Source organism: Polypterus senegalus, chromosome 17 (assembly GCF_016835505.1).
Source record: "Polypterus senegalus isolate Bchr_013 chromosome 17, ASM1683550v1, whole genome shotgun sequence".
NCBI lineage: Eukaryota > Metazoa > Chordata > Cladistia > Polypteriformes > Polypteridae > Polypterus > Polypterus senegalus.
The window spans coordinates 93,710,572-93,726,301 of record NC_053170.1 but is presented as its reverse complement, the minus strand read 5'-3'; the positions used below and the strand labels follow the sequence as shown (position 1 = coordinate 93,726,301).

The following is a 15,730-nucleotide window of genomic DNA, read 5'->3' as shown; positions in this document are numbered from 1 at the left end:
TACTGTCTTCCCAGCTAGAAAGGTATAAATGAAGACCATGACCTCGGGCTACAGTGTTTCTTTTTTAATGGCGGCAGCATGCAGGAATGCATATTAACAAGTTTCTTTTATTTACTGTGTGTGCATTGTGCAAAATAAGTCATATTTTAGATATAAAGAGCACCATGAACCAGCAGAAACATCCACAGACAAGAAGCAGCAGGTTGGGTATGGACAGGTATGATTTTTCCATCCTTCCCATAAAGATCAATTTTTACAAGACATGCACTAAGCACAACGTGTCCCACTGATCTAAGTTTTCACCACTTCTTCTCAGTTATTGGAGTGTATTCCTGCTGCTGGTTTAGTTCCTTGGTGGTAACTGGACTTGGGTTTTTCAGTTTGACTTAGAACTAGAGGACCTTCCTTACTTCAAAGTCTGGTCAGTTTCCAGATATTTTAATAACAGATGGATACTTTATTAATCCCAAGGGGAAATTCAAATAAACCAGCAGCAGTATACTGATACAAAAAAAAAAAAAAAATTAAAGAGTAATAAAAATGCATGTAAAAACAGATAATAACTTTGTATAATGTTAGCATTTACTCCCCTGGGTTGAATTGAAGAGTCGCATAATGTGGGGTCTCCTCAGTCTGTCACCGAAGCTGCTCCTCTGCCTGGAGATGACACTGTTTAGTGGATGCAATGGATTCTCCATGATTGACAGGAGTTTGCTTAGCGCCCATCGCTCTGCCACAGATGTCAAACTGTCCAGCTTTATTCCTAAAATGGAGCCTGCCTTCCTAACAAGTTTGTCCAGGCGTGAGACGTCCTTCTTTATGCTGCCTCCCCAGCACACCACCGTGTAGAAGAGGGCGCTCGCCACAACCGTCTGGTAGAACATTTGCAGCAACTTATTGCAGATGTTGAAGGTCGCCAGCCTTCTAAGAAAGTATAGTCGGCTCTGACCTTTCTTACACAAAGCACATCAGTATTGGCAGTCCAGTCCAATTTTTCATCCAGCTGCACTCCCAGGTAATTTATAGGTCTGTACCCTCTGCACACAGATGACCAAACAAAACCTAAAGATCTATTAAGAATCAATTGAGCTAGATTCACATTAATGTCCGAAGTTGATTATCACTTGGTCAACAAACAACAGTACAGGAGGATAATTCTATCTTCAGTTACACACATGGCAACACAGGGTATTTGGACATTGCACTTGTTTTTGATCTGGGGCACTGCCTTGACAACGTTCATCTTTCTTGGGATTCTTGATTGCGTATTCTTCAGACACATCTTTATCTTTACAATTTACTTGTGAAGTCATGGGATAGTCTGCACAAGTGAGAGCATAATTGAATTTTAGTTTTATTGCTGAACCTGATAGTGCATTTGTAACACTGGCAGAAAGATCATATAAGCCTTGAAGATGAGGTTTCTCTTTCTTATGGTAAGAAATGGAGCATGGTGATGGTATTTTGAGTTCTTGCATCTCCTCCCTTGGCCTCCCATTCTTTACAACATCACACACACCCAAACCCTTTTCATCTTTATTCTGTGACATGTGACTGTTATGTTTTAGTGATAACAAACAAATGAAATTATGTACATTTTTGGGGGAAAAACATGAAAAAATTACCTATTCACAATACTCTCTAGAATTATCTATGCTCCCTACACTTAGATTTATGGAGAGGTTGTGGTTGTATTCAGGGTTAACTATTGTAACAAGTAAGCCTTCTGCAGTTTCTTTATAGATGAACGCTTAAGTGACTAGTCTGTTTATAATGAGTTTTCTTATGTGTATTGAAAAGTTTGTTCTTAAATTATTTTTTGTGTCGCACAATTCTCCCAACCCCTACCACAGTTAGAGACATAATGAAAACAATCTTAAAATGTTATGTTGCGCCATACTAATAGCACATTCTTGAGACTGTTCTGTTCAAGTTGCTCCTTTGCCTCCTGCAACTTTATGAAGAATACACCTGAAAACTTTTTTGAGAAATTAAATTTTCTCTCTTCCAACAGCCAATCTGTCTGCCACACCTTATAACACAGTTGCAGGTTGACTTTAAAGTTCTTCAGAAAAGATCACCGTTCTTTAACCACACCAGGTTTTATCATTTGTTTATTTGTTGAGTTGCAGACACTTGTGCAGTCTGTAGGTCTTGCTCTGCCCTCTCCTCAGCAACCTCCCCATCACATACAGTGGTGTGAAAAACTATTTGCCCCCTTCCTGATTTCTTATTCTTTTGCATGTTTGTCACACAAAATGTTTCTGATCATCAAACACATTTAACCATTAGTCAAATATAACACAAGTAAACACAAAATGCAGTTTTTAAATGATGGTTTTTATTATTTAGGAAGAAAAAAAAATCCAAACCTACATGGCCCTGTGTGAAAAAGTAATTGCCCCTTGTTAAAAATAACCTAACTGTGGTGTATCACACCTGAGTTCAATTTCCGTAGCCACCCCCAGGCCTGATTACTGCCACACCCTGTTTCAATCAAGAAATCACTTAAATAGGAGCTGCCTGACACAGAGAAGTAGACCAAAAGCACCTCAAAAGCTAGACATCATGCCAAGATCCAAAGAAATTCAGGAACAAATGAGAACAGAAGTAATTGAGATCTATCAGTCTGGTAAAGGTTATAAAGCCATTTCTAAAGCTTTGGGACTCCAGCGAACCATAGTGAGAGCCATTATCCACAAATGGCAAAAACATGGAACAGTGGTGAACCTTCCCAGGAGTGGCCGGCCGACCAAAATTACCCCAAGACTGCAGACACGACTCATCCGAGAGGTCACAAAAGACCCCAGGACAACGTCTAAAGAACTGCAGGCCTCACTTGCCTCAATTAAGGTCAGTGTTCACGACTCCACCATAAGAAAGAGACTGGGCAAAAACGGCCTGCATGGCAGATTTCCAAGACGCAAACCACTGTTAAGCAAAAAGAACATTAGGGCTCGTCTCAATTTTGCTAAGAAACATCTCAATGATTGCCAAGACTTTTGGGAAAATACCTTGTGGACTGATGAGACAAAAGTTGAACTTTTGGAAGGGAAATGTCCCGTTACATCTGGCGTAAAAGGAACACAGCATTTCAGAAAAAGAACATCATACCAACAGTAAAATATGGTGGTGGTAGTGTGATGGTCTGGGGTTGTTTTGCTGCTTCAGGACCTGGAAGGCTTGCTGTGATAGATGGAACCATGAATTCTACTGTCTACCAAAAATCCTGAAGGAGAATGTCCGGCCATCTGTTCGTCAACTCAAGCTGAAGCGATCTTGGGTGCTGCAACAGGACAATGACCCAAAACACACCAGCAAATCCACCTCTGAATGGCTGAAGAAAAACAAAATGAAGACTTTGGAGTGGCCTAGTCAAAGTCCTGACCTGAATCCAATTGAGATGCTATGGCATGACCTTAAAAGAGGGTTCATGCTAGAAAACCCTCAAATAAAGCTGAATTACAACAATTCTGCAAAGATGAGTGGGCCAAAATTCCTCCAGAGCACTGTAAAAGACTCATTGCAAGTTATCGCAAACGCTTGATTGCAGTTATTGCTGCTAAGGGTGGCCCAACCAGTTATTAGGTTCAGGGGGCAATTACTTTTCACACGCGGCCATGTAGGTTTGGATTTTTTTCCTAAATAATAAAAACCATCATTTAAAAACTGCATTTTGTGTTTACTTGTGTTATATTTGACTAATGGTTAAATGTGTTTGATGATCAGAAACATTTTGTGTGACAAACATGCAAAAGAATAAGAAATCAGGAAGGAGGCAAATAGTTTTTCACACCACTGTATATCATTTTGTTGTCCTTTATGCTTTTCCACTTCTGAATTCCATCCATTATTTTTTTTTAAACTGTGTACAAGACATAAGCTTTTTTTGGGGGGGGAGTGGGGGCGCAGGTGAAAAGTATTGAATTATTCAGAGGTTTAATATAGTTACCTCATAAAATGAAATTGTTCCCATTACCAACAAACCTCACTTGTGCTTAAGATAGACTAAAGAGAGAATGAAATTCATCAGGTTTGATACATGGGATTCAAAGATGTGACTAATGTCCATTTAGTATTTCACAGTGTATTCAAATGTATTGTATTTTGCAAGTCACTGTTGTCATTTTTTATGATGTTTTGCTGAACAGTGTTGAAACTTCATTTCCTTTTTTTAAGTAGGCTACTTCTGTAAAAACCTAAATTGTATTGTAAATATGGAAGTCACTATGAAGGCAAAGCTGATTTGAGTGATGGGATATAACACATCAGAAGTGAAACATCTGAAAACAATACCATCTCTAATGCAGTGAAAAAGTTGAATAAATTAAACATTGCCAGTGCTTAGTAGACTGGATAAGTGGTGGGAGGTCTGGGTTTCCAGTTCATTGTAATTTGCAGTAAAATGTGTATGAAATACTCCAGTCGGTCAATGCTATTTGATTATGTGAAGCCACAACTGTTTCTATACCGTACTTAATTATGACCTCCTGATATCTTAGGCCAGTTGAGTTGCCAACATATATTGTAACAGAGTACTAAATCAGGACTTGGATTAATAAACTGGCAGCTTCATGCTGAGGGTGGGACTCTGTTTCTAAGCACACATCTTAAGAATCTCGATCTTGCACCGGCCTTCAGATAAGTACTGTAAATGTTTTCACCACATTAACTGGTACACAGTCTGTACTTGGCCTTATTAATGACATTTCTAATAAAGCACAGTTTATCTAAGAGGGAGCATAAATATTCTTATTTTTGTTCACTTTATAAAGGTGTGCTTAGTTATACTGAAAGAGGTCACATTTAATCTTTCATTATTCATTGCTATTATCACATATAATAAATTTGTAATTCAATGTAAAAGTTCTGTTTTCATTACAGTGGCAACAGATGCTCACACCAGCCTCTTATAAAGACGTTTCAGTCTTTCACACTCAAATCTTCCTTAAAATTATCACTTTAAATATTTATTTGAATAAACTGTCCATTTGCATACTTCACTAGGATAGAGTGGTATTATGCCTTTGCTGCCTTAGTTTATAGGGCATATCCTCTTTAATAAAAACCCTCTGTCTGTCTGTCCCTGTCTTTTGGTGAAGTGCGCATGCGCGAGGCTCGGTGCGACACGCACGACCGGCATCGTGAATGCGCACACACTGGAAGCTGAGCACACAGTGAATGGCATAGCCGCGGCTGCGCATGATAAGTAATAAAGGACATCATTGCTGGGGAGACCATGGACGCACACACACTGGAAGCTGGGCACACAGTAAATGGCGTAGCCGCGGCCGCGCATGATAAGCAAATAAAGGATAGCATTTCTGGGGAGAGTGCTGAATTTGGTAGTCGCGGCCGCGCACATAAAATCCATTGCTGGGGAGACGCCACAACTAACTAACTATCTACTAACAACATGCCATCCAAAAAAAAAAACACGTCAAGTAGGACAAAAGACACAGACACTCAAATCGTATATAAGCAACATCTCCTGGAAGAACAGTCAGCTCAGCAAGTAAACATCAACAAAAGAAAGGCTGAAAGACAAAGAAAAATACGAGCAAATAGATCGATTGTAAAAAAGAAAATGAGTGTCAGAATATTCCCTGTATTGATTTGGCTCTATCCTCTAGTAATTTACACTTTACCATAAGAAGGTGACAATTTCCAGTTACATTAGCCTTTGCCATAACAATTAATAAAGCTCAAGGGCAAACCTTAGAAAAAGTTGCCATTTACTTGCCAGAACCAGTATTCAGCCACGGTCAATTATATATTGCAAATATATGTTAGAAGTTTTACAGATGTTGGTGTCAACGTTGTAGATGGTCCTGAAAAAGAGTGTTTACAAAAAATGTCTATAATGAAATTTTATTGAAAAATTTCCTGAGGTAAAAAAATAAAAACATTTTCCTAAATATCTTCTTCGAATATTGTGTATTACAGATTGTTATAAAGTTTTACACTAAGGCAATATTAATTACACTTACTGTATTGTCATATACATTTCTATTTTATTTTTAATATTATTTAACTTTAGGCTCCTTGCAAACATTTTTAACAAAAAAATTAAGACAACAAACAGAATGAGGTCACGATCCATTGCCATTTAATATAGACTGTTCTAGCACCCGTTATTGTAACGGGCTTAATGTCTAGTATTCAGATAAAATGCTTGAATTACTATTAGGCCTTCAAATCCCTGTCATACCAAGAGTGTATATATATATATATGTGTGTATGTGTGTGTATATATACATGGGATATATATATATATATGGGATAATTTCCCCTCCTCCCAAACTGAAGTATAAGCTTGAAACATATTTTTGAGATATGTGCACTAATATATGGAAACCATCAGCTAGGCTTTTTTGCTTGTCACTATCAGTACTTTAAATGTTGTGCTGTTGAGTATGTCAACAGTACACAAGAGTGTTGTCTGTAGGATTCTTGCACCTTTTGGTGAATGGGAGAAGAGAATTTACAAAATTTCCTTAATTGGAATTTTGTTTAGGACTGTAAGTAGTATATTGATCATCTTACCTCTTTAGGGTGGGGGGACATGCCCGCAAGGGCGGAGTGGTGGCTCTGAGGCAAAGGATCTGAGCTGGTATCCCGCAGGTTGTCGTTTCGAATCCCTGTCACTGGCAAAAGAGATCCTATTCTGCTTGGATCTTGAGATGCTCTTAACCTGTAATTGCTCCAGGGGCGCTGTACAATGGCTGACCCTGCGCTCTGACCCTAAGGGGTATGTGAAAATTAACAAATTCCTAATACAAGAAATTGTATAAGGCGAAATAAAGAACAAAAAAAAAAAAAAACTCGGTGAAGCTGCATTGACCTGTCTAAGCAGCAACTTGTTGACCAATGCATGCTGCTCTGTGACATTCCAGAACAACGGTTGTCTTCTTAAGGAGGTGTTTGATCGGCTGGTATTGTGCCTGAATTACACTCTTGGTTATCCTCGTGACATTTTTTTGTTTCCCCAAGAACATAGAGGTCTTTAATAATGCATAGTATAACTGAAATAATGTATGTGACAAAATCAAATGGCTCACAGTCATGTGGTTAAAATACAGGCATGAATAAAGCTCTATACAGATTTTAAACTTTTGGGGTCCCGAGTCAGGATTGTGTCTTGCATTGTTTTGGAAAGTCCAAAATTGTTTAGCATTATGGTGACCTGTATTAGGACAGGACTTGTCTAACCCCGTCAGCGGTTTCATTTTTATTAGAATTGGTACAGAATGTGTACACTTTTTTAGACTTTGGTTTGTTTGAATTTTTAAGATGGCACTTGGACACAGTTCTAGCAGATGTTTGTGATGTTACATTTGTCGCTTTAAGAAAGCAGAGATAAGCTGGTTGCCATCATTAAATAGCCTTATACTATTGATTGTTTTGCTGATTGTTATATCAAGAAAGGTATTTAGGGAATGTTGGCTATAAGAAGGTGTTGACATTTCTTTCACCTTAAGTGAGTTACTTTACCTGTCTTTGTTAATCATTGTTGTAAAATGGAAGCAACCTAAATATTTCACACTACACCATTTATTTTATAAGAATACCTTCTTCCTGGGGAAGGAAAAAAATATTTAATTTTAATCTCCACTTTGGTGCTATTGTCCCTTAAGTTTTCAGTTCTGACATCGTACATATGTAGCATACATACATTGTTTAAGGCTGAGGAAATAAGTCATTTCACCTCCTTGGTCATTGTATTCCATGATATTTATAAAATGTTAGTTGTTTTGGTCTTTGTTGACGGCCTTAATTTTGCATTGCTCGTAAAATTCTAAATTAGTTCAGCCAAAATAAAAGAAAACTCGATAGATACTTTAATCCCAAAGGGAAATTCATGTACTCCAGCAGCAGCATACATAAAGAACAATATTAAATTAAAGAGTGCTAACAATGGAGGGTAAAACAGACAATAACTTTGTAAATCTAACTACCATCCATGATTTTAGTGTTTTGAACTTTATAGTGAATAGAAAGATTAGGAAGCATTTTGTGATACCTCCATATATTTCACAAAAGGTAGTAAGCATAGTATACAATAGCGCAGGGATAAGCAGTGTCAGTCCTGGAGGTTACAGTGGCTGCAGGTTTTTATTCCAACCCAGATTCTTAATGAGGGGTCAATTATTGATGAAGCTCTTACTGCTCAAGTGACATTTTCATGCTTCATTTTAGTGGCCTCACTTATTAAGGTTCCCACCCTTAATTGCTTATTTCAGTCTTAAACAGCTGCTTTAATTTTTTTTTATATTTTTTATAAATGGCTTCATATTAGCAATAAGATGGAAGTGACATTGGAGCCTCCATTGAACGTGTTTCCATTTACAACCTATGTGAATTTACCATGCATGATTTGGTTTTATAAAACACTTGAGAGAAAAATGTGACAGACTAAAAATGATCAAATTACTTAGATGGGGAGAAAAAAAAACTATTATACAAGAACCCATCATTGCAGACTAACAAGCCATAAAATCAGGTCTGATATTGGCAAGGATTGGTTTCTAATTAGACAGTTGTATTAGAATGAAAGGCAGCACACACACAAGCACTACAGCTCTCTAGGCTCTGCCACCCCTGCCATAGAGTATGGTGACACTGTGCGTAGTGCTTCCAGCTCATGGAATTGTTAGCCATATGTTGCTCTTTCCTGGAGTTGGCTTCCACTGTTTTTGTATGAGTTACCGACCTGACCTTTTGTCTCTTTTCCTCTTTAGAGTCAGATTTTTATTAAATGGCATTATTAAATTGTCACTTATATTAGGCCTACTGCTGATATAGGTGTCAGCACTTCACCACTGCGACTGGAACATCCAAGTGATAAATCCTTAAGATGCATGTTACTTTTATCAGCAGCTGTGAATCAGCCTTGTTTGTGTCTGTATGTGATCTTCGTGTAAACTGACTGGTGCCCTGGCCAGTGTGTCAGTGCTTGCTCTTTGCCCGTTATTGTCAGAATGAACATCCGTTTCTGGTGACCTTGTATATCTGTAGGTTAGAACATGGATACCTGTAAATGGACAAACAAATTTTCACACCTGAAAGACTAGGTAAATAGTTGGAATTGTCTTTATATGAGACTAATTTAATATAAATAATTGCATTTTTCTAGTAGAGTTGGAGAGGCAGCCCTAGGGTGCCTTGTACCCGAGTATTTAATTTTTATTATGAAGGTACTTACACGTTGAGCAGTTCCTGTTATGGTCGGTCTTTTTAATATTGTGAAAGCCAAAACAAATTAAAATGCCTAACTTAAACATTGCAAGATTATTTGGCATAGAAATCTTTGGTGGTGTTGTCTTTAAAATGTAAAATCGGTTAATTTTTTTGTTTAGTATTCCTTTTTTTAACAAAGCAACACTGCTTTAAAAGAACGCTGTTTTGCATACAAATATGTTTTAATTTCAAATTGCTGAAATTGAATTTAATTTTGCAATTTTTTATATACTTTATTAATGTCAGAATGGAAATTGTCTTCACATGACCTTTAGGGGTTAGAGTTCAGAGCCAGCCATTGAACAGTGTCTCTTGGGCAATTTTTATGTTAAGGACCTTGATTAAGAGCCCATTTTTTGTAGAATATGATTTTTTTTTTAGTCTAGAAGTATGTGGATAATAGTTATTAGTGTGGCTTAATACCCAAGCATACTAATACTGAAATGTAACGAAAGATGAGTTGATGTACTTTCAGCAGTAAATCAAGGGCATTTACATCAACAACAACATTTATTTATATAGCATATTTTCATACAAATGTAGCTAAAAGTGCTTTGCCTGATGAAGAAAGAGAAAAAAGACAAATAAGACAAAACTCATTAACATAGAATAAAAGTAAGGTCTGATGGCCAGGGAGGACAGAAAAAACCAAAAAAAACTCCAGACAGCTGGAGAAAAAATTAAATCTGCAGGGGTTCCAGACCATGAGATCACCCAGCAAAAAAAAAGGGTAAATAGTATAGGACATGCAGCATTTCTTTGTAGCTCCCCTCATTTATGGATGCCTTTTTGTGTGGGAGCTTGATTTCATTTAATGTACTAAAATATTGGCCAGAAATGTTTTACGATTAGAGTCATTGTTTTATGAAAGGAAAGTAACATACCTTTCCTAGTATGGCTTTCTTACATTAAGTATACTCCTGTAGAGTACAGGATTCAAATTTGAAAAGCATACACTCCTCCCAGTTAAAACCAGACTAGTGGTCTCCTTCCTGATTAGATCTGTGAAATAAGCCGAAGTGGTCACTCATTTTCTACTGTTTGGACTCTGTGAAGTGGTGCTGTAGTTTGGTGGTATATTTGTATATTTTTACCCACAGTCATTAAAAATGCCGTTGAGAGGATGTTCCAGATCTCCTCTTTTTCATCTCTCTTATAGCACTGTGATTAGCAAAGCTTGTGCTTATCTGTCCGCTAGAATGCTGGTCTCCCCCACTCTAATAAAGAATACTGTATGATTAACTACAAATCTTTGACTTTCTCTTTTTTATATATATATAAAAGGTGCATTTTTGTGATTTGAGTCAATATGATTCAATTTTAAGAGAACCACCATTGAAACTTAAACATGGTCTTTTTAGTGATCAGGTGGAAACGTAATAAGATTTTGCACTTTTGGTGGATGACTCATTGATCAATTTACTCAGGCCACGGTTAGATAAATGCGGGGCCTCTGCATTTTCATGTATCTATTTAAAGGTATACGCTACGTGGAAGTGTTCTGCCGCTGCTAGAATGCACTTAAAGGGATGACGCACTTAGTCTGGTACAGTTGTATAATGCGACTGTGGGAGGAGGGAATGGGAAACGAGGGTTACATGTGGTGAACATTTTTAATCTATTTGCAGGCTTGAAAAATCTGCTAGTGCCAAAAATAGAACTTTCTACTAAAGAATAATTTTGCATGAGTTGACACCTCTGTTTCCCCCTGAATCACACGCAATAAGTGCACTTAATCAGAGTTTGAATGCATTTGCGCTTTCTTTATTTCTTGACCTGCTAAAAGAATGAAGATGTAATTTAAATTGAGAAGACAACAGGGTTGATTGTAGAGGTGTGTGGGGTGGTTTTGTAATATATCTAATAGTCTGACATTATGGTGGTTGGGGAGGAGGGGTGAGCTTTGTGTGGCACCCTAATCTAATTAATTTTTGTGGGATGCCAGGCCTGTCCCAGCAGCCTATCATGCTAGTTGGATAGTAATGGTTAAAGCGCTAATGAATTTAGGACCTCCTCACAATGCTAAACACCAATACTGAAATATTCCCCGTTTTTTACTTTATATATTTAACTTTTTTTTTTAATATTCTCAGAAATAGTGTAATACATTTTTAAGACTCACTGTAGATGTTTTTATTAAGAGAATATTTGAGTGAGGAAGCAAGGGGTAGTTGCCCAGAATTTTTGTAGTTTCCTGATTTCATACCAGTGTGCCCCAGTGAAAGTTAACACATTGAACCTTCTGGGTATTTCAAACCCCCAAGGTGCAACACAGTATGGCTGGACAATATATGGATTTTTTTGTTTTGTTATTTAAGAACAATAATTTAGGTCAATATGCAAAAGCCAGCATCACAATATGTATTACTTTGCTTGATTGTCAGCACCCTATTGAACATAAAATTTAAGTTGAGTTGACGCTGCCCCTATTAAGTAGTGGCAATGATGAGTGTAATAAAGAAAAAAATTGGACAGAGATTAGAGGAGGAAGGGTTTAGGGTAGTAAGGGTTTGCCAGATGTTTTCAAAATGATTAAGTTTAACATGGCAAAGCCATGCTATCAGTACAGCCTGTAAAGATGGTGCCATCCATGTCAAACAGAGAACAGTGGAGAGCGTGAGAGTGCAGTGTTCATTTACATGATGGTGACTGGCAGATGCTGGCAAAGCAAGCAAGGTGTTGAATACAGTACTTACAATTGAAACAAAATAAGTAAAGGAGAGAGAAAAAAATGTTTTTTGAGCTGATTGTTTCTTTAAGGTACAGATATTCTTGAAATTGTTTAAAAAGTGTTTCTGTCTCTAATATTTATTGTGAGAAAATGCTTTACATGCAGAGTCCAAAATCTGGTATATGTACATGTCTGTATAGTGCTGATCTTCAATCTGTTTAAGGTGATTTGAGAACTTACTGTGGCACATTTTAATATTGCATCTTAGGTCAAAATTATTGCAGTATCATTAATTCCATATCTCCTAGCCCTGTCTGCACTAACATTGTTTATGCTCTGTTTCAGTAATATTTTTCTTTTCAGTTCTTTACACTTGTCGGTGGGGTCACAAATGACATTTAAGCATTATTAGTAGATATAATCATGTATTTCATCTATTTTTAGGTAACGGTTTTCCAGTCTTTGAAGTGTTCAAAACAAGTAAATTTGGCGTATAAATGTATCTTTTTTTGACTTATTACTTATGGTTGTGCCTTATGGGTGCAGTAAGCTAAAACCTAACCATGGCATTCATTTTTCTTATCTAGGCACAGATATAGCTGCTGGAGAAGAGGTTGCCATTAAACTAGAATGTGTGAAAACCAAACATCCTCAGCTTCACATAGAGAGCAAGATTTACAAAATGATGCAAGGAGGAGGTAGGTGGGGAAAATGTTGGTAGAATTCAGAGATTAAGTGCTCTTTTTAACAATTGTAATAGTATTTTTTTTAATTAATGCTGTGCCTTTCAATTATGTAAAAAAAAAAAAGATTTTGCTTAATACTTGGTTCTTAATATCTTCACTTTCTGGACAGAGTTTATCTTTAACTGATGGCTAAAGCAAGTGCTGCTTTGTCAATATTAGTTTCCTTATAAATAGCACCTTAGATGGATCCTGAGTATTTTTATTTTCCTTTATTTTAGTGGGTATTCCTACCATTAAATGGTGTGGTGCCGAGGGAGATTATAATGTGATGGTAATGGAGCTACTGGGGCCAAGTCTTGAAGATCTTTTTAACTTCTGTTCACGGAAATTCAGCCTGAAAACAGTTCTTCTGTTGGCAGATCAAATGGTAAGAAGTCCACCTCTTCACCTCTTATTAGTTTTTCAACTGATTTTTTTTATGATAAGGTGGCAGTTTTAAGGGCTTGAAGCCAGATTGAAAATTTGATTTTAAAATATATTGGATTTTTGAGTTAGACTTCAGAGGGAGTGCATAAAGTGGACAATGACATTAAAATACATTCTCAATAATGTTGCCTTGTGTATGTAAATAATTGTTACATACAAAAACTAAATGGACTCTAAATCTGTCTTGAGGGAGGAGTACATGTATATTCCAAGGAATATATTATATCAGGAAGCCATTTTCAGTGAGATGTTCCTAGACCACCCCTTTCACTTTCCCTTGCAATACAATGACTAGGCTTTGCCTATGCCCAGTATTATAAAGTACAAATCTGTATAAATTTTAAATACTTTGTATCTAAGTACAGTGCTTACATTTTGTGAGTGACTCGGGCTGCAGGCCTAAGCTGGTGTTTAAGTCCAGTACAGCCAGCCATCGAATGAAACTCTGATGCACAATATGCACAACTGGGTGAGATTTACACATGAGAAAAACGTGCTGCGACTTAAGAAAAAGTGATGATATGAGAGGTACAAGACAATATCTTTTTTGCAGCATAGTGGTGGAAATGGATCAGAAGTATGGGAGGCACACATTTTTCTCTTTATGGCACCTCTGCATGCCATGGTGAGTGAAATAAAATGAGGATACTTGCAGTAGAACATCTTGCTGCTTCTCACACAATTGTGAATGTGACAGTGCAAGAGTACGTAAGGACTGCATCTTGATTTTTTTTTTTTTGTGCCCAATTGAGAAAACCCTGCAATTCACAGGCAAGGACTTAAAGTAGAGAAAATAAGTTTTAAAGTATAGAAGGAGAATGCAATTCTCAGAATTACGTAAAGGAGGAGAGAAGTGTTTATATAAAAAAAAAAAAATGTTACTATTAGGTATAGCAATAAAGGGCAATTCACAGTTCAAAAATTACATTTATGCCTGCCATATTCTCTTGGGATTTCTTTTTCTTTCACCAGTTACCCCAAAGTAATGTTTTTTTCCCCACCATTTAATTTTGGATAGGATTTTTAATGTCTGCTGTTCTCCCTTTTACAAGCCCACTACATCACCGTTCCTTAACCAGCTTAACTGAGGGGTATGTCCTGGGTGTGTCCCTGAAAATGCCAGGATGGCAAATATATATAGAATACAGCGCCACCTAAAACCAATACATGTATAAATGTTTTTGAACAATCTTCCGTTACGTTTCTTAAAGTGAAAATCTTGTTTTATAAAGAGAGAGACTGCTTGCAGTGTATAAAAAGTCCAGTCTGCCAGATCCCATCCTCCATTGAGCAGCTATTTGTTAAACTCCTACCTCGGCATTCCAGAACACAGCATTGTCCAGATAAACGTTTATGGTCAATTGTGATTTTAGGGTCGGTCTTTAAAGTGGATATTTCATTATTCAGAATCCATTCGAAGGACAAAGAGGTTAACGTGACAGTAACACATAAATGGGAAAGACTTAGTAATCACCATGGTTTGGGTTATGTCAGGATTTTAGCACCTCATTTCTTATGGTTCTGCTCAATCCTCCAAAGTACAGACTTAACCACATAATGGGGTTCATGTGAAAATGACGATATTTATAATTAGTTCTGCGCTGGAAGACAGTCTTAAGAAGTAGAGGTGTCAGCTCATATTACTACTAGGCATGCTTTATTTCTTTTATTATGGTTATTTGGTGCTTATACTTTTAGTGGAAGTTATCCTAACTTTTTTTTTTAGTTTGCCTTGAAAATGTTTTTAATACAGCAACCTATAAAAACTTTAAAACTGCCTAAGTTGTAATTTTAATTCATTACCATTAGAAATTTTTCCTTTTTTTATAAATATTGGTATACAGCACATCACTTTGAACTATACTTTCATATAAAAATGTGCTGTACAAATACATGTTGTAGACTTTTCATAAGTGCAGTTTTAAAAATGTTTTCAAACTGAACCAAATGAGAATAGTAAAGACAGAGGAAACTACATCTTACAGATTATATTTTAAATTTGAGTATGTTTTTGTTGTACTTTGTAATTATTAAATACAATCTAACCCACTAAATTGCATTTCTGCACATTGTTAACCTACTTGAAGTGATTAAAAATGTTAATAGAAGCATAGCTTTTCTAGTTGGCTCATGTAAAGGAATTTATATTTGAAAATTATTTAATGTATACCCTAAATATTATGATGTCTGTTACAATTCTTGTTCTTCTTTTCAGATAAGTCGAATTGAGTATATTCACTCAAAGAACTTTATTCACAGAGATGTGAAACCAGACAATTTCCTTATGGGCTTGGGGAAAAAGGGAAACCTCGTTTATATCATTGACTTTGGCCTGGCCAAAAAGTATCGGGACGCACGCACACATCAACATATTCCTTACCGTGAAAATAAAAACCTGACTGGCACAGCCCGGTATGCTTCCATCAATACTCACTTGGGAATAGGTATGTTAGCCCAACTTTTCTGAAATTAAAAATCTACTTTATTTCTTCTTGTTTCCCTTATTTTCTAGAAAATAATACTCAGTGTAAAGTATACCTTCTGACATGTTCTATTTTCACTAGCTTTTTCTGAGCGAGTTATATTTTTTCTTTCTCTTGAAGTATTCCATTCTTTTAGCAAAAATTTTAAGTTTTTGTGATGAATC

At 36.6% G+C, this 15,730-nt stretch overlaps 1 protein-coding gene across 3 annotated transcripts in view; it reads left to right on the top strand.

Moving 5' to 3' along the window:
- The window catches only part of LOC120517703 (casein kinase I), a 49,426-nt gene that overhangs the window by 20,729 nt on the left and 12,967 nt on the right, over positions 1-15,730 (top strand). For all 3 annotated transcript variants that reach the window (XM_039740151.1, XM_039740150.1, XM_039740152.1), the window contains exons 2-4: positions 12,499-12,609; positions 12,876-13,024; positions 15,299-15,527. In XM_039740151.1, coding sequence (XP_039596085.1) covers positions 12,499-12,609; positions 12,876-13,024; positions 15,299-15,527 — 489 coding nt within the window. The remainder of the gene's footprint in view (positions 1-12,498; positions 12,610-12,875; positions 13,025-15,298; positions 15,528-15,730) is intronic.